The 19,305-nt window shown below is 40.4% G+C and overlaps 1 protein-coding gene across 7 annotated transcripts in view; it reads left to right on the top strand.

Annotated features, from left to right (window-relative positions):
* utrn (utrophin) overlaps positions 1-19,305 on the top strand; it is a 144,692-nt gene that overhangs the window by 100,779 nt on the left and 24,608 nt on the right. For all 7 annotated transcript variants that reach the window (XM_026341032.1, XM_026341031.1, XM_026341034.1 and 4 more), the window contains 8 exons: positions 1,240-1,300; positions 7,226-7,287; positions 8,620-8,694; positions 11,143-11,344; positions 11,698-11,783; positions 13,272-13,429; positions 16,467-16,633; positions 18,713-18,824. In XM_026341032.1, the coding sequence (XP_026196817.1) occupies positions 1,240-1,300; positions 7,226-7,287; positions 8,620-8,694; positions 11,143-11,344; positions 11,698-11,783; positions 13,272-13,429; positions 16,467-16,633; positions 18,713-18,824 (923 nt within the window). The remainder of the gene's footprint in view (positions 1-1,239; positions 1,301-7,225; positions 7,288-8,619; positions 8,695-11,142; positions 11,345-11,697; positions 11,784-13,271; positions 13,430-16,466; positions 16,634-18,712; positions 18,825-19,305) is intronic.

The following is a 19,305-nucleotide window of genomic DNA, read 5'->3' as shown; positions in this document are numbered from 1 at the left end:
TGTTTCACATCCCTCAGTCTTTTCATAACTCGCCGTCTAATCTTCAGCCTTCACAGCTTTGTATGCTCATCAGATATGGGTGGGTGCATGTACATACTCATACTCACAGAGTTTGCAGACAAGGCACTTTACTCTTGAATAATGCAAGGCTTAATTACAGCTTTCCACTGGCTCCCTCCTCTTTCTTCCTCTTTAGTGGTCATTAGCAGACTGAGAAGAACAGAGAGAGTTAGACACAAAGCTAAAGATAAAGGCAAATGCAGTGTGAACATTAAACAAAGCACCAGTCTCTTGCTCTCCGTGTCTTTCGCTATCATTATTTTCTATAATCATAGCCTCCTTTCTGCTCCACCTGATTTGCTTTGCTGGCCGTCAGACACGGAATCATAATGGACAGTATGTGATTCAGAGCAGGTGGTAATCTGGCTCCTGTTCTGTGTCACCAATAGACATGAATTTACTAAGTAAGCCCTGCTGAGAGCCCAGCAATGGCACCAGACAAACACCTGTCTCTTCTTTTATCTTCCCTGGCAATATGACACTATCTACTCCATCACACATGCGCTCTCATTACACTAGTAGCTTAATATTCCCTCAGGGATCAATAAAGTACTGCGTTCTTATCTTGCCCTATCCATCTCGTATATCTTCCAATCTCACTTAATCTCTTTCTCTTACTGTCTTTTCATCTCTCTATCTGAGCATAGAGCTGTGTCAAGGAGGAGGGAAAGTGGGAGGGCGATAAATCAAGCAACATTTCTTCTCTGTATTGCTCTTGAGAGCATCTCAAGTCTTATATTTGGCTGGTTTTAACACTGTATCAGCTTGTCATTGTTACGATTTCCTTGGTCTGTCAGCATTTATCGTATTCTTTCATACCCACAAAGATTAGCATGAGCATGTGGCACCTTTCCTTAACATCTTTTTTTTTGTTTTATACTTTTCTTTTTGCTTTCATGCCCTATTGTCTCCATTCTCCCAATTGTCTCCTAAGAAAACAATACCCAGATATTTTCTCCAATTTTCATGCACTGTAAGTGCATGAAATCCTTATATAGCTAGATTTTGTTATTATGGAAGTGTTAAGATGTGAGAATTATCAAGTCAAGGTCCAAATGCTAAATGGATTACTACAGTGTACTGCATGATAAAACTGTGCAGTGTTTATTAAGATGGTGTTCTGATTTGACTGTCTAACTTCCTGTCCTTTTTTTCTTATCTCTCTCGCTCTGTGTGTAGCTTCTGTACAGCTCCCCTGGCAACGTGCCGTTTCTCCGAATAAGGTCCCATATTACATCAAGTAAGTGGCAAGAAATGGCTTTGACAAGCATCTTTGTGCCCGTATTAACTGTACATGTTTCTGTATGCCTGTATGTTACTATTGGGGAATGTTTAACATACTGTGGAAATGTATTAAAGGCAGGATACAGCCTTTAAAACCTTTAAACGTCCTTCATGTTTTTAAAATGTATCTCCACCTCCTATGTTAATGGCAGCCAGTTAATTTTGTGTGTGCCTTTTTTATACAGTGCACTGTTTGTTTGTTGTTTTTGACCCTTTGTCACAGGCTGCATGTCAACGAATTAAGGACATTAACTTAATTAATGAGTGTTTTTCCTGTCTGTCTAAGTTTTTTATACATTTTTAGATGTTGTACTATGAAGGGTCATAGTACCATATAATTAAAAATGGGCAAAGGCAAGAAAAAAGCAGAAAAGTGCAAAATGTTGATTACAGATTTTAGCTTTTCTTTAAAAAATGATTACCTTGGGGTTTAGTTTGCTGCCCCTCAGGTTAATGGCCTCTTGTGGGCGTTTCCATACTGGACATAAAAGTCCTTGAGCATTTGTTCTGAGCTACAGTAGATCTGTAGATTGTTATAGATGTTGGGTCATGGAGGTAAAAGCAGTCAGCGCGATCCAAAATATACTGTATAGTTGTATAACTTTATGCCATCTGATCTTAACATCTTGGTTCTTTGAAAGGAAAATTGATTTGTTTGTAGGTAGGTTTGTATATTCCCCTCAAGATAGGTGCGAGTGAGTGTATATTATATATATATATATTTTTTTTATATATATAAATTTTTTTTAGATTTTGCATTTCATAATATTTCTAAATTAATGTAAGAATAGTTCATTATATCAAACATTGTTCTGGAGGGAATCTAACACTGAAGTATTTTCAGTTTATTCACATCAGAGCTCTGACCTTCCCACCCATAACTGGGCGAATGGTAGCTGTTGTTCAGTGCATATTCGCTGCACGTATCATTTATTTTACTATCAATTAGGAAAATCTTCCTGCTGATTTTCTGCTTATTTATTCTTCAGTATTAATTTTCAGACTGTGTCACCCTCACATTTCTTATTCAGCTCAACATTAACACCTCCTTTTGAATAGATGACATGTGGCTGAATCCCAGGACAGGTTCCCACACTGTTCTAGGTGTCACTATAACAACTTTAGTTTCACTTCTTGCTGCCAAATCAGTCCAAATCACGTATTTCTGTTTAAACAGATGGCAAAAGATTTGTGTTGGTAAAGTAGGAGCCAAGAGAACTTCTCTACTTTCTTGAAAGTTTGAGCCTCCTCATTATCCAGATATCATGTAACCATATGACAGTAAACTGCTGACTAACCAAACCCGAAGTCACACCTATTTTCAGGTGGTGGTAAGAAAAATCTCTGAGTGGCAAATTACTCACTTTGTGATTCAGGGTGAGAAAATCGCTCTGTCCCAAAAATGTCACTGCCTCAGTTAATTTGTCAGGTAGCCATTTTAAAAAAATCTCTTTGTGCCAATCCACCAAAAAACCTCGGGTGTGATCTCTGTGTTAAAATAAATCTGTTAAAAAAGTCAGATTCAGCCACTGGTTAAGATTCCAACTTGCTTGCTGGTGGCTCTTTCAAGTTCTTTTTGAAAGCTATTTAATACAAATCAGTCAGCAATTAAATTAGTTTTGTTGATGTGTATGATTATATTGCAAATGTGTTAATGGTTAAAGATGAATTATTTCAGTCAGACAAAATTGGCAGACACACAGATGGAGAAAAATAGCATTTGGACAATGAGAGAGTGGAAGGACACCTGTGCTATGCTTGAGCCTGCAGCTTGGCACTACAGGGGGAATTGGAGATGAAAACCAGAGACGGGCAATGACTTGGAGGACAGGATTATAACTTGAGTCAGCAACAGCCTGTGATCACAGATGTGCCCCGCCAATGAACCTGCACCACCCCCGCGCACAAACAAAACACCTGCACAAAAGCATTTGCATAAAACGGCGCACGCACACGCGCATTTAAACACACAAAAAACTATGCACAGTCTGGCAAGGAAATCCATACACAAACCCAAAGATGCATATGAACTCCAACTGGAACCAAGCTCCCATTCATTAACCAAATACTCACACAGTCCCATTGTGAGTACATAACATACTGTGTGTTCAGTCAGTGCCTCTAAGATGGTTTGACTGGGATTTGTCTTGCATTTGCAGCTTTCAGCAACCAAATTGCCTCTTTGAAACAGTGAGAAAAGAATCAAATCCCCCTTCAACTTTAACTACAGAGTACATCCTTTCTTTCATTTTAAAATGAAGACAGCCTGCTATGCACTGACCTCTCCAGCCCTCCTCCCCACGCAGAACACGTGCAGGCGGACGCACATTCATGCCATCCTGCTTAATTTGCACTTTGAAAACTGAACTCTAAATCCATCTCCAGGACTAATCACAGGTCGCTTTCAGTGGCGCGACATGGGCAACCGCATCAGTCTTTGACACATTCATTTCCACAAACCCCTCCTCATCTGCTCTTCCATCTCCTTTCACACTCTGCCTCTTTTCTTTGGGCTGACAAAGGGCCCCTGATTAAAACTGCGTCTTGTCCACCCCCTGTAGTGAGGAGTTCGAGCGACATATTGGGGGAAAATCAAATGGCTTCACACAAGTTCTATGCCAACAGCCTCATGCTGGCAACCCTGTGTTCTGCCCACTTTCACCCATTCTGACATTTGAGCAGGGGCTCACACGCCTTGTGGGCTTTCTGAGAGGAAATACAGCCAGACTGCATTTCTGCGAAGCTTAGACAAAGTCCCTTCCACATTTCAAGGCTTTTCTGTTTGAACTGTCTGTCTGTGTTTTTGTCAGGAAACATTTGGTGTGGGGAAATTGTGTGTGCGTGTGTGTGTGTGGTTGGTTGTACCTAGCTGCATTGTGTCCATTTTCCGCTGAAGATGTCTGGATTAGGAAGTTTAAAAAAAAAACCGTCCTGTTTGAACTGAGTTTCAAAGCTAGAATACGGATAACTCTTGTAGGCTGAGGGATATTTAGTTGAAGAGGAAAAAAAAAATAGAGGCAGCAGAGTAAAGGTGAAAGACAGAAAATGTCAGGTGGCGAATTCAGGCACTTGTCTGAGAGGTCTGTCAGCTGTCACCAAAGAAGAAGAAGTTTGTAAATCTTCCTCTTGCTTACTCAGATATTTGACTAATTCTGTCTCTTTGAATATCCACATACTCTTGTAGTTATCATCTGCACACTCATGATTATTCATGACTGCGTCTGAATGTGTGACAGTGACAAACTCCCAGCAGCAAAGTGTCGTATTGGCTGGTCTGCAGCCAACTGTTTGATGGGATACGCTCAGCCGTGGCCCCATGGTCCTAGAGGATTTTCTTTATTGGCTTTTCTGATCTTTATTTTTTTGTAGAAGATCTTGAAAGAATTTCAGTTATGGTTAATTATCGAGTTGGAGAGAAGAAGTGCGTAATTAGCAAAACCACTTTAACCTTTTGTTGGCCTGTGGCAGCTTGAAATGGCAATGCCAGATACAAATGTCAAAAGAAATGGCAATTATTTTTGATAACTTTTATTTTTATCATAGTGATCTGTTAGTAGATGAGGGTCAGCCCGCTTGCCTCTCGCACGGCATAAACTGCCTACTTTGCTTGCTCACTCAGACAGAAATCTCATAAAAACATCTTGTTAAAGGTTATTTCCCCCCTCACAGTACCCTGGTGGCTACATAAATATTATCATTTCCCGCCTGCTGCAGTATCCCGTTCTGTGACCCCATTTGATTTGTTTATGCCTATACTCTAGATGTCATTTAATGATGTTTATGAAAGAAAATGTCACACACATTTCACGGGATCGAAGCAGTTTCATCCCCATTTGCGTTTTGCTCAAGGTTAACCACCTCCTGAAAAATGTGGAAAACTACTGTATCTGATTAAAGATTATTTTCGAAAGTGGCTTTGGAAAAACAACCTTATTGTTGATTTCTTGTCAAATACAAACAAGGTACACACACAGAAATCATGTCACATAGTGCATGATCAATAACTTGCTTTATTAATTGATTTTTTTCAATTAGCAGAACTGTAAAATTTCCTACTCAACAGCTCCTCATATTGTCCTGAGTGATTTTTGTTGTGATTCATTTATGTGACAAAGCAAAATATAAAAAACAAAGCATTTGACAGTCAATATGTGAATTTATAGTGGTATGTATCTGTGTGACTTAGAGGTTACAAGTACTGGTGTGTTTGGAAAATAATAACAGTGTAAACACAAACCAGTGTGAAAGCAATCTTGTATTTTTAGGTTGAGGTTCCTTAGGATGGATATATTGCTGTTTCCACAAAGCTTTCCTTCCAATATCGGCAATGAAATCTCTGTGTTAGTTTCCTTCTATTTAATATTCTCTGGTGCTTCAAATATTTCCCACTGCGTTATCTGAACTGTCGCAGCTTTGTAGTAAATGTGTCATCAGTTTGTGTTTTTTTTTATACCTTCTACAGGACAGCTAAAAGATTGCTCTGGAATTACAGAGGAAATGTGTTGAGGGGGAAAGCGTTGAGGACAGTTGAATCTGACAACTCAGTTGTCCTCATTATGGCATTCATGAGCTGTGGAAGTAAGCACGAGCTGCCTAATCTTTCTGTTGATAAAAATGCAGCCTGCCGCGTGGTGTGTGTGTGGATGGCTATCATTGTGAGGACCAGCATGAATTTTTAACCATTGGATTGAGGACATTTTTAAGAATTGAGGATATTTTAGCCGGTGACTGTGTCCGGTTTCTCATATACTCTTCTACACTTGAATGAAATGCTATGGACATGGCTGTCGACCAATTGTGGCCTGGGTGTGCTTGTGTGCAGCAAATATTAGCAAATCCCCTGACTTCTAAATTCCAACAGGCTCTTTGTAGGACGTCTAAATAAAGCACGAGCAGTTCCTTAGTGCAGAGTGGTCCGGGCATTAGTGATGCCTGTGCTGGTGTGAAAGGGGTCATCGATCTGTACACTTACTGAATAGTGATGAACATCTGCAAACACGGAGGGATCCTGTTGTCCACATGGCCACCTCAGGTCACTGTCAGCACTTGACTTCCTTTCCTGCTACTTTGCAGGAACCACCGGGGACCTTCTGCATTCAAAAATAAACTTTTTTTGTGTTTGAATCTTTGAAGCAGATCTCAGTCCAGCTTCTGACAACCAGGTGCCTTCTTGAAATATATACACACACACACACACACACACACACACAGACATTCACATCACAGCCAGCAGAGCTCAAATGGATGCACTGATTGGCAGCTGCAGTATGAGAAAGGTCAGATTCTTTTCAGTCCTGTGGGTAAGGCAGCTGTGTTTGATAGTTTTTTATTTATTTTTTTGTAGTGTTGGTTTTTCAGTAGATTTGCTTTGTTTGTAGAGTGTGTGTGTGTGTGTGTGTGTGTGTGTGTGTGTGTGTGTGTGTGTGTGTGTGTGTGTGTGTGTGTGTGAGAGAGAGACACTTCTCTCTGAAGCAAAAAAAAACAAAACAGAGAGTTGAGATTTGGTTCCCCTATGCTGATGTCCCATGGTGTTCGAAAAGATCCTGTGGTGATGAGAGGAGTGTACAGTATGTGTATTTTCTGCTGTTTCATTCAGAGGACCTTATGGTTTATGGTTTCTGTTTTTGATTTATGATTTGTGGAGGAATCCGTATTGTAGCACAAAACATAAATGTTGATAATAAAGCCATCAGCCGTGTTTATTGATGAATTTATTACATTTACAACTATTTATTTACAACGATGTTCTGTATTTTTATTTATATTTTCTCAGATTTTTTTCGGTGTATTGATGTTGGTGGCCCCTGTTCTATTTGTCTGCCATCTTGCATTTTTCATGTTTTGTAATCTACTTGTTCTCTTCTACTCTTGTGGTTTTTAGCCACCAGACACAGACGACCTGCTGGGACCATCCAAAGATGACAGAGCTCTACCAGTCACTAGGTAGGAGACCGCTGGCTTTACTTGTGCCCAGAGTGGGTTTTGTGTGTGTTTTCACAAATCTGAAAAAGAAGTTTCCTGTTAAACATAGCTCACATAAATTGCTGTACATATTTTGTCACTTACCTAGAGTTTTCTAAGTTATCTATAGACATGTACTTTAGGTTTTTCTTTTTATTTCCCCAGGTTTGGGAATACTATCAGTGTATCTCACAAGTGAATTTCATTGGTGCTATACCAAGACAAAAATCTATAATTTAAAAATACAATGGCAACATATCTGTATAGAATCGATGTTCTTGACACACGTCTACGTTTTTTCTAGTATTACTTCAGTAAAATGCTCAGATAAAACCTTCTCTCAACTTGTTCTTTATTCTGAAAAATGGGGCTGCTGATTCTGAAAAGAGATATTATTGCAAAAGATATTGCACTTTTTTATTTTTAAATGTAATTTGTCAAAGCTGAGAGCATCATAAACAACATTTTCCTGCTGTTGTATTAGAATGGAGGCAAAGTTTTCAGTGAGAGATGTTGGGCACATAAACTGAAAGCTAGTTTCATTACCAGATATTATTAGAGGTAAATCAGAAGAAGGGTTTTTTTATCACTGGTCTACTGAAGGGCATGATGGCTGTTTCACTACATTTGCAAGAAGATCGTCTAAGCATTTCAGAAATGATAACTTTTCACCCACTAATTGCAGGTACATTTGCATGCACAACAGGCTTCTATCGTGCTAATACATAGCCATAGTGTGACTTTTGTTTAGATTTGTGGAATTGGCCAAAATTAACATGAGAGGAAATAATCTCTTGTTGCAAATTCCTGCTTGCATATGATACAGTCTTCTGAAAGCGGTGCAGGATCAACTAAATCCTGCAGACCTGTTTGTCACTTGTCTAGTTAGTTTATTCTTTACATTAACACCCGGATCTTCCCCTCTCTCCTGCTCCCTCCTAATTTTCATATGCATGTATCTGTTCCCAGTGGGTCTCCAGTATGACTGTTCTTTAATCAGCAGCTGGATAAGTAATAAGCTGTGAAACTTTGGGAGCATTTTTGCTGTAGGCCGGCAGCTCAACAAATAGCACCAGCCCCCACTGAGACAGAACTGAGTAGCCTAATTACACAGTTCACATTAGCACACCCTCCCTTCAGTCACTTCTCTAACAATAACTAACAGGAAGTCAGCTTTCAGTGAATACAGAGGTCCTGTTTCTGTTGCCCAATAGGATAAGATTACAATTACATTTTGCTTTTCTGATTTTCTGCCTCTGTTTCCCTTTTGTCCATTTACTTTTCATCTCTCCCTGTCTCTATCCCTGCCTGTAGGGGACCTGAACAATGTGAGATTCTCAGCATACCGAACAGCCATGAAGATCCGCCGACTACAGAAAGCACTGTGCTGTAAGTAAGACACACGCTCGCACACACCTTAATACCTAAAGTCGCGGTCGGCTTCTTTTGATGTCTGGGTGCAACAAGGAGATGCAGTAATGATTTGAGGCTTTGCTAGATGCTGTGCCAGAACTGCACAGGAGCCAAGGATATGTTGGCTTAAAAACTGCACACACTCTCTCAGTAGGTGTATGTGTCTGTGATTTTGTCCATGTACAGTCACAGCTGGTGCTTGTGCTAAGTCTGTTGAGCAAAGCCTCATTTGGTGTGCACAGGTGGGATTTGTTTAGGCTGTTTTTTTTTAAAAACATTTTTCTCAACATGAGAGCTGCAGTTTCCTCGTTTATAATGGAAGCTTTGATAACAGCAGCTATTACCTCCAGTCTCAGGTGGCTATCAACCCCATCTATTTACAGTACATACTCATATAGGACACATACTTCTGCAGGTGCATGCACACTCTCCTCTTGTGAGGTTTCAACCAGCATGGTAGCAGCTCCTTGGGCTCAGCACAGTGTAATAGTGGTGACAAATGTTAACTATTATCCAGCTGTTGACACTATTAAAGCAGCACACACTGTGATCCCACACTGCTCATTTACATCCTGCTGTTCAGAAGGAATATTTCTGTGTGTACATGTTGAAACATAAAATATAGCATGCCTGGTGTAGGTGTACGTGTGTGTGTGTGTGCATCATTAGACTTGTGTGTGCCCGAATAATAATGTGTTATTATGTTTGTTGGTTGTTAATGAGTTTGAGTGATTCAGGCATTTTAGTTTGCTATCTCATATTGCCTCTCTGATTGCATGTGTGTATTTGTGATGGGAATGCATCAGCCTGAGTGATTTCGACTTGGGGCACTGCAATTCAATTTCATCCATTAGATTAGAACAGTCACAGTGCAAACACACGCGCACACAATCACACGCACAGCGGAGGGATCAGTAGTTTATTAGTTATTAGCCTGGATTCATATGGAATCTTTGCTTGGAGACCTGAGTGGGCCTGTGTGAATGTTTGTGTCTGAGTGTGTGTCAGAGACTGGCGCGCACACATGACAGGGATACTATAAAATGGCTAATTGGGTTAAGTCTGTGCTAGGGGGAAGGAGAAGCGCAAATTAGCTTGCGTGGCATCCCTCTAATGTGCCACAGCCTCTTAGCTCCATATCTGTTTGCGTAGCGAAAGAAGTCAAGTTTTACTTTCTGACAGCATGGCTGTCCTGCTGTGTCTGCTCCATGTGGATCCACCTCAGTAATTAGTGTTGTCTGGGGAATAGGGGGCAACATAAGGCAACAAGCTTCTGAGGGGGTTAATGGTGACGGTGGTTGAGGCAAATGAGGAAACTGAGGAGAAAAAGTGAAAGAGATGAGAACTGGGAAAGAAGAAACACAGGCTAATTGTTATGTGAGAAAGAGGTTAGAGAGTCAGAGGAAGTATTCCAGACGATGCAGCAGTAAGGGTTCATGCCTCAGGATAACCTTTGCCCATGGTTGCACTCTCTAATGTAGTGGTAAAAAGTTTTCCTCCTGCATTTTAGTAGTTGTAGGATAAATTGTGTGTAATAATAAATACGCCAGGGCAATGTGTATATTGTTTATGACTCATTTAATACATACATTTTACATTTTGGCTAATTAACCATCTATAGTGAACAGCACACAATGTGTTTTTTTACCAACTAGAGCTGTCTCCATGTTTTGGACAGGGGTGGGGTTAAGTTGTTGACCTCTCCAGTAGACCTTGAATAAAACTCTTATTAGTAGAAAACACTGTGACCCAAAAGCATTTTGTCTTTTAATTCAGGATATTTTAAGTATCATGTTTCTTCGTGTTTGTTAAGTATCAAGCGCAAAAGATGATGGAAACATAATTGAGATACTGATATAAATGTAACGTTCCCATTTTAATGATGTAGCCAACAAATTAAATTAGATGAAGAAGAGTAGCCTACTCTGAGTGACTTTCTTACATTTTTCTTCTCATTTGTCTCTTTGTGTTCAGATTTCTCTCTGATATTAATATTTCATTACAATCATCTGTCGGTTCTCTCTCTCTGAACTCCCAGCAGGCTCACGCAGTTAGTTGTTTTGAGCTATTTTGGACAAAATATCAATCAAGTCTGCAGATTTGAAATTAATATCTATGAATATCGTGTTCCATTTTCAGAACCTCAGATTTTTTTTGGCACTTTCAGAAAAATCTGTGCCACAGCTGAGCTCAATGAACAAGTCAGAAAGGTTACTAATGGTTTCAACTTGTTTTTTTTTTTTTTTTGTCTGTCAAACCTTATGGGATTCCTTGTTCTTTTCTAACTTTTTTCTTTTTTTCTGGTCTTAACCTTTTCTTTTGTCTCCTACACTGTCTTATATTTTTATTTCTATCTAATTCCTCTCATCCTGCTCACTCCCACCACTCTTACTTCAATCTCTGTCCTCCCCTCTTCATCTGCAGTGGACTTGTTGGACCTCAATGTGGCCCAGAACACCTTTGAGCAGCACAAACTCACAAACAACAATCAGCTGCTGACCGTTCCCGATGTCATCAACTGCTTGACATCCATCTACGACGGCCTGGAACAGGAGCACAAGGACCTGGTCAACGTGCCACTCTGTGTTGACATGTGTCTCAACTGGTTGCTCAATGTTTACGACACGTACGTATCCCATGTTTTGCATCTTTGATGGTTTTGTACAAATTGTGTACACTGCTACCTGCATCTACATATTTAAAATTACCAACATGCTATTTTGTATGCCCTAATATGATGACATGTATATGACAAAACGAAAATAGAGTTAAAATCTTGTGGGCTTTCTCACAAAGTCGGAACTGCAAGCGCACACGTACGCAACTCACCACACACTATGTCATTGCTGTTGAAAATAATTAAGATCTACATTGATCTGCACACACATAGACACACTGTGCAAGCATGAATATAAATCCACATAAAATAGAAGGTCTTATTGCTGCCATCTGATTTGCAAATGTGTGCGGTCCCTGTAGTGGTCGCAGCGGGAAGATCCGTGTCCTGTCAATGAGGATTGGCTTGCTCTCTCTCTCTAAGGGACACCTGGAGGAGAAATATAAATGTAAGTGCCACTGAGTGGGTAAGATATCTGTGGCTGTACACATGCACTTAAACACTCCCCCCCCCTCCACGCCTGTGCAGGTCGGTCTACAGAGAGTTGATTCCATACTGCTCCAGCACAGCTATAATCTCAGCAGTATTAATCAAACTCACAGTGAGAGAGAGAGAGAGGAGATGGAGAACGGGTTGTCTAATTGGATAAGAGACCTCCTACACATTTCCCCTGTCCTTTATTTAATTTTCTATTCTGATTTATTTTTGAGGATTAGGGAGTGTGATTATAGGCTTGCTGCACAGGGAAGAGACTGTCATGCTGCCTTCCTACTCTTTGTTTCTACTGCTTTATCGCTCACTGTCTATCTTCCTCTGCTGTCACTGCTCACACCATTGTTCTTCTGTCTATGAGTGCCACTTTGTCTTCTGTCCTATCTTACTTACTTTTGCTTCACTTCTTTCCCCTCTTCCTCGATCTTTCTTCCTGCTTTCTCTTGCCGTTGCATGGACTCCATCCCTGAGCCTATTCGTTCCACTGGCAGTTTCTATTAGCCTGAGTAGGGTATCAAGCTCGGTTGATTGCGTCCTTCCTCCTCTACTCTCAGTCTCATTGGCTGTCAGCCCCATGCATATAGCCACACACACACACACACACACACACACACACACACACACACACACACACACACACACACACACACACACACACACACACACACACACACTCCTAACCAGGCATGCTGCAATTTGACACTCTTTTTATGACAGTCGTGTATGTCAAGTTGAAGCAGAAAGTAGCGAGTTAAAGATGTGGGTTGAGATGACACAAGAAGTGTGTGTCAGAACATGTCATTGCTGGTGTTCTGTACACGTACACACAAAGCTCCCCCACACACACACACACATAGACCCACACATATGCATATATAACAGGAGCTGGCATCAGGGCCAGACCTCGCGCAGAGATCAAAGTCGACTGCAAGCGGAGCAGAAAGACCTGTCATGCCCTCTGTTTCTCTCCCTCCCTCCTCTTTTTCTCCAGATTACCCTCTCTGCTCTCTTTGCTCAGTTTAGGCACGAGTTTTGGAGATGTTTCATAATGTCATCTGAAGTATAACGCCATCAACATGTGCACTGGCCAAGCCTGCATGTAGCTGGGCAGGCATCCATATCGAGTACAGCTCTGTCAATCTCCGTGAAAATGTGGTGGAGAGTTGGAGGAAGGGTGGGAGAGATTAAAAGAGAGAGAATCGTGGCATGGAAGACACAAGATAGAGAGATTAAAAATGCCTCTTTTTGCCTCTGTCCTCCCCATCACCTCCCACCAACACATTTTCACTCCATCTATCTGCTTTTCCATCACTCTTCCACCATTTACCTCTGTTTATACCTGTGTTTAATATTAAATGTCACTCATATGCTGTTGTTTTACTCATCTTTTGCTCTTTCTTCCTCTTTGCCTCACTCACCCTCTGTCCCATCCTCCCCTTATCAGATCTCTTCAGCCAGGTAGCATCGCCAGGTGACACGTGTAACCAGAGGCAGCTCAGTCTGCTGCTTCATGAAGCCATCCAGATCCCGAGGCAGCTGGGGGAGGTGGCTGCTTTTGGTGGATCCAACATTGAACCTAGTGTCCGCAGCTGCTTCCAGCACGTATGTCCACAAACACAAAGCATGTACCAGCATATAGAGTATTATACAGCAACTACAGTATAAATAGTATGAAGTATATATACTGTGTCATGTGTCACTTTGGCTGAATTGTAAAATAATAATATTTCACTCACAGTTTTAGACACATTGTCTTTTAAAGTCAAAGTAATGTATTGTTCAACAGAACAGTCAGTGAGTCAGTCATAGTTCATATTCGTCCAGCCATGGTCCTTGAGAGCCACTGCTCTGCTTGTTTTGCAACTATCCCCACCTTACCTAGGGCTGATTACCTGGATCAGGTGTGATCAGCCACTGAGAAGCAGTAAGTGCAGGAATAGCTGGAAAACACGCACGGCACTGGCTTTCGAGGACCAGGATTGGCCATCCCTGGTTTGGTTTGAGTTCAGACTTTTGGAAAATAATCAGTCTAAGAGATTATGACTCTAATGCATTTTCCCCTAAACTATGTTTTAAATTAGCTCCTCTACATTTCTAAGCCATCTAACACCTGCCTCTATCAGTCCTGTAAAATAGCTTCAATATTTAAGCTCTGCTGACCAACCATGAAGCCAAAATGGCCTCCAGTCTTCTGCTGGCTGTCCTCTGTGTTTTACTGCGGCCAGCTAACCACTTTCCTCGGCTTTATCTGTGGACGTTACTGGCATTTAATGATGTCTTTGTCCCCCAGGGAACACTGTTTCATTTTTCGCACTCTTTCTCCCCTGGCTCATGCTTCAGGAGTCGTAAGTGGGAGCCAAACATTAAAATTAGGAAGCTATAAATTTCACAGATTTCCTGTGCTGTGCCTCCCAAAATAGCAGAGTGAGGCACTTTAAAGCCTGTATCATTCTCTTTTTACTTCCCTAAATATTACTAAAGGCAAGGAGGCAAACACCCCGTTGCCTTGCCTACATTTCACTATATCGATGACATATTAATACACAGATGCACACATTAAAAAGAATGCACAAATATGCACACACACATAGCTCACAGACGTGATCATAAACTGCTGTGAGCATTGTGTGTGTGCTAATTCCTGTTTCACATTAATCATTAACCAAGTAGGCAGGTAGAAACAGGGCTGACACACACGTACACACACTCTGTGCGTCTAATTTACACAAAGACACACATCGTATACAGGCAGAGCTCCGTGCCACCTGTGTGTCAGTCTGCCCTGCCCGTGACAGTGCAGTCACCCAGTCCATTTGGTTTAATGGGCCTGTGATGAACAGGATGCGCCATCATAAATATGGCCTTTCACTGTTCCATTGTCACTGTGCTTCATTTAGCCATCCATCCATCCGTCTACCTAGTCCTCCTTTTAGCCATTTCTTTCTTCCTAATTAATCTGGAAGTGCTATAAATCTGACGTTAGATAGCGAGGAGGAAGGAGGGGAAATGAATTTGAGACTAACGAATGGGTAAAGGAGAGCCAGGGAGGTATACTGCTTATAAAGGGGAAGATCAAATCAAACAGTGAAGGATTTGAGGATGATTTGGGAGGTCATACGAGAGAAAGTTTGATTACCAGAGCTGTCACCTTTTGACTTTCTTGAGTTCTTATCCTTCAGATTCAAAACCTACGCTTAGTACAGTACTTAGTACTTAAGATTAAGTTGTCATAGACTGAAATTTATGAACACAAAACACAACTCTTAATTTCCATATGCTAAAAAGCTAAGTTGTTTTCATGGCTGCATATAATAATAAATGTTTATACTAGCCAATATTAGTACCAATATCGCTGTGACCTTTAATAGAATGATGAGGATAATGGATGGATACATGGAATATTAGTAGTATTAGTTAAGTTTCTTAACACACTTTCTTAAATATTTAAAGTTTTTATTATCTTATCTTTCATTCATTCAAATCTATAATAATGCCAAGATGATTAAGTTTTCGTGACTGAAGACAAGTACATAAATATATATTAGGATTTGATGCCAGCTTTTGGTATTAGTTTTCTTATTTGGTGCTATGAATACACGTTAGCAGTAAAACATATTTTTCCTCATTGCACGGGGTTTAGAAGAACCACCAGTGAATATTACTTTAAAACGTCAAGCCCTGATTACAGTTTTAAGGTAGGAATGTGGAAGGTCTGTTTAATGGTGCTGATTTATTTTCCGGGGGATACAATAACAAAATTGAGATACTCTGTAGTCTTATGTAACATAAACCTGGAGAAAGGATCAGGGCAACATACTCCCACATATACACATATTCCTTTTGATTATTCTTTTCTTCTTTCACATGTATTCAGCCCTTTGCTGCATTTGCTGCCCTTTTTTGTGTGATAGATAGGTCGTCTTTGATTTGTTTAGCAGTTACAACACCCGTGTCAAAGCTTCGCGCCCTGTGTTGGCTTCTGAAATAGGCTCATTATAATCTGAAGCTGAACAAGAAGATTCTTCTGAAATATATTTTGTGAACACTACTGTGTTAGAACATGGACTTTTCATTAGTAGATTTTTGTTCTCTTGTTGTTTCACAACCAGGGCGTTTAAAACGCCGTACCTAATCTGATCAAGTGCACATTACATAAAAATTACACCTCCAAAAGTTCAGAGACGCAGGTAAGGGAAGGCTTTTGGGGGCGTTATTCTTAACGACTTGCACAGAACAATATGGCTGTTAGCTAGCAGCATAAGTATGGGTGTGTAATACTCAGGCAGTGAAGTTAAAATCAGTCAATGTTTATTGTGAGATATTTCAACCAATAAATGTGAATAAGGAGCTTGTAAAAGTTATTTAGTCACAGTCAACAATTCAAGGCCATAATGCGCCTGAGGGAATCGTCACTTTAATATGTGTGGACATCTTAAATTTGTCTGCATTTTTATGAGGCTTTCGGTAACAAGCAAAGAGTTACAGCCTGTTATTCATTTCTGGGAATTATGTTGCTCGATCATACTACAAAGAGCCATTATGATTTATTAGCATTTACTGAAATTGTAAAACCTTGCATCATACCTAAACTTTTGATTTGAAAGCTCCCATCTCTTGACCTAACCTTGTGTACTTCCAGGTTACTAATAAGGGAGACCTGGAGCCTAGGCAGTTTGTTGACTGGATGCGTCTGGAGCCCCAGTCTATGGTTTGGCTTCCCGTCCTGCACAGAGTGGCTGCTGCGGAGACTGCAAAACATCAAGCCAAGTGTAACATCTGCAAGGAGTGTCCTATTGTTGGCTTCAGGTAAATGTATGCACTTGCTCATATTTAGCATTTAATTCAGTATATGTGGAACATGAATAATAGAAAGCTGTAACAAGTCTGCAACATGTAACCAGCCAGACGCTCATACACATACATGAATTTTGGCACTTTTCTTCGTTGTTCTCTCTTGGTTGAGCATAAAGGGCAGATCTGCCCCGGAGGGCAAGCATTTATCTAAATGTCAGCAGCTGATACACCACTGACTAAATACCATCCTGAGGTTTGGAATGAAACATACACACATACAATACTCAACAACAAGATGCTCGTATACACAAACATATACTACACCGCCTCATTCTCAAAGTTCACAAAGAGCCAATCGCTTGGCAAACAATCCATAACAGACCACCCTCTGATACTGTTCAGGACTGACACACTCACACACCCATAGCTGCCTTTGTTTCAATTGGTCTGGGATCAATTACACTTACACAGTGACAATAGGTAAAGAAAGAAGTGTGTAGCTGTGCAACAGTTTGAATCAACGTGTCTATAATTAATATTTCGTTTCTCACTGACCAGTGTAGCAAGAAGAAGCTTTTTCTGTGACTGAAGACAGATGTAGCATTGTGCTAAGTGAAGTGGGGTGGCAGGATTGTCCCTCTCAGATCCTTTGCTTTGCCAGCAGAAAGAGAAATACAGTCAGACATTTGATGGAGCACACGTCTCCCAAGTTCTGTCATTGATCGATGAGAGGGAGCGATGGAGGCAGAGAAAAGCAGAGAGAAAGAGGAAGGAAAATGCATAGTAGGCATTTTGTGTGGTCTTGATACTTGACACCAACTGTGTTACTTGTAGATTTGTAGAGAAGTAGTTTTTTAAACTAGGATGGTACATGGGATCATCCAGAAACTGAATTTAAAGGATAAGGTGTCAGCAGTTTTCTTTAATTGCTTTAAAGTTAATCTCTTTCATGTTACATTGTTATATAATTTGCTCTTATTATGTTAAAGAATAAAGCAGAATAAATAGTATAGATTTGTATGAAACTTGAGCTGATCTAGTAGGTTCAATAACAGGACGTGCACTTGTTTGATTTTATTAATGCTTAATTGTTTTACTAGTGGCATTGATCTTAATTAATAATTAATTCAATTTCTTCCAGTTCCTGCATTTCTTTTACTTAAAATATAGAATCTCTTGTGATATACAACATATACTTCTATGGTTGAGATGAATTTCACATCATTCCATGACATTATAGGATTTATATATGCAAAATATTACAATAATCTAATACAATTTCAGATGCAGTGAATTTAGTTCCATTGTTTTACTTACTGTATGTTGGGGGAACACGTTTGGTTTAAAGCAAAGAAATGTGCCAGAATCATGTACAAAAGAACAAAAGATCCTTTACAAAAAGCGCTTTTTAGGAAATTAGAGGATGTCACCCAAGAAAACCAGACAAAATGGGTTCTTTAATTAACCAAACTTTTTGTGAATAAACTCATCAATTAAACGCCATCTTAGCACTTCCTGCTGTGAAGGTGAATTAACAACCCTTCTTCATACTAATATGCTATGTGTCAGTGTGTAATGGCACATTTGACTCAACGGTGTTGCGTGCGCTGTTGCATCCTTTGATATATGGCTCTCTCTCGTAGCTCGTCACTCAGCTAACCTTGGGAGAGCTGGAGAGGGGAGAAAGATAAAAGACTTAAGCTATTATGTCGGAATAGCTCCCGTCTCAATTTAGCTGTTAAATGGCCTTCTGGCTACAGCTGCTGCTGAGGACAACATCCCGGCAGTTGTTGTCACGTTGTTGTGTTTGGGTGGATATCCAGCTGTTTGTCATTGTCATCATGTTGATGTGGGTTTGAGTGAGTGCGTGTGAACATGTGCATGTGGAGGTTTGTATGACAGAGTGACAGTAGAAATCAGCACCTCTTCAGGAGGGATCAGTATAGCCTGTAGATGAGTTGGATTATGTGCTCATTCACTTACACACACACAACCTGCACTATGGCATGAAAGTAACATCTACACACCCAGCTTCCCAGTGCAACTTATCTCGTTCCTCACCTCCCTTTCTCCCCTCTCCTCTCTTTCTAGGTATCGCAGTTTGAAGCATTTCAACTATGACGTGTGTCAGAGCTGCTTCTTTTCTGGGCGCACTGCCAAGGGCCACAAGCTCAACTACCCCATGGTGGAGTACTGCACACCGGTAAGAGAGTAGCACACTCACACACAAATAGTTCAGTAGCTCATCTTATATCTCTTTTCCACATGCTCACACACTCTGCTCATCCATTTAATGAAGGCATGCACATTCACAGATACAGACTTCACTTCAACTCCTGTTGCACCTTTCATTAATTCCGTCCCTTTCCTAATGTCAAACCACCGACTCGCTCTCGTCCAACTCCTGAACGTCCATGCTCATATTTATTGCACAGTGACGTTCTATCACAGCACTATATTTACAGAGTTTCAAATTTGAAGACTTTGTTGTTTTGATGTCCAATTTTTTTATAATTCTGTGTTTTGCACATGAAGTTACAGTCAACATTGTACCCAGTATGATAAATATCTCTCCTTCCAAAACCATGGAACATAAAATTAGGCCTCAGACGTTTCAAGTCAGCAGCACACTATGACTGAGTAAAACACAGAATGTATTAATGATAATGACATGTATGTGGATC

The sequence above is a fragment of the Anabas testudineus genome, chromosome 24, assembly GCF_900324465.2.
Source record: "Anabas testudineus chromosome 24, fAnaTes1.2, whole genome shotgun sequence".
In the NCBI taxonomy this organism is placed as follows: Eukaryota; Metazoa; Chordata; class Actinopteri; order Anabantiformes; family Anabantidae; genus Anabas; species Anabas testudineus.
The sequence above is the reverse complement of the archived record's forward strand: the minus strand, read 5'-3'. Positions and strand labels throughout refer to the sequence as shown.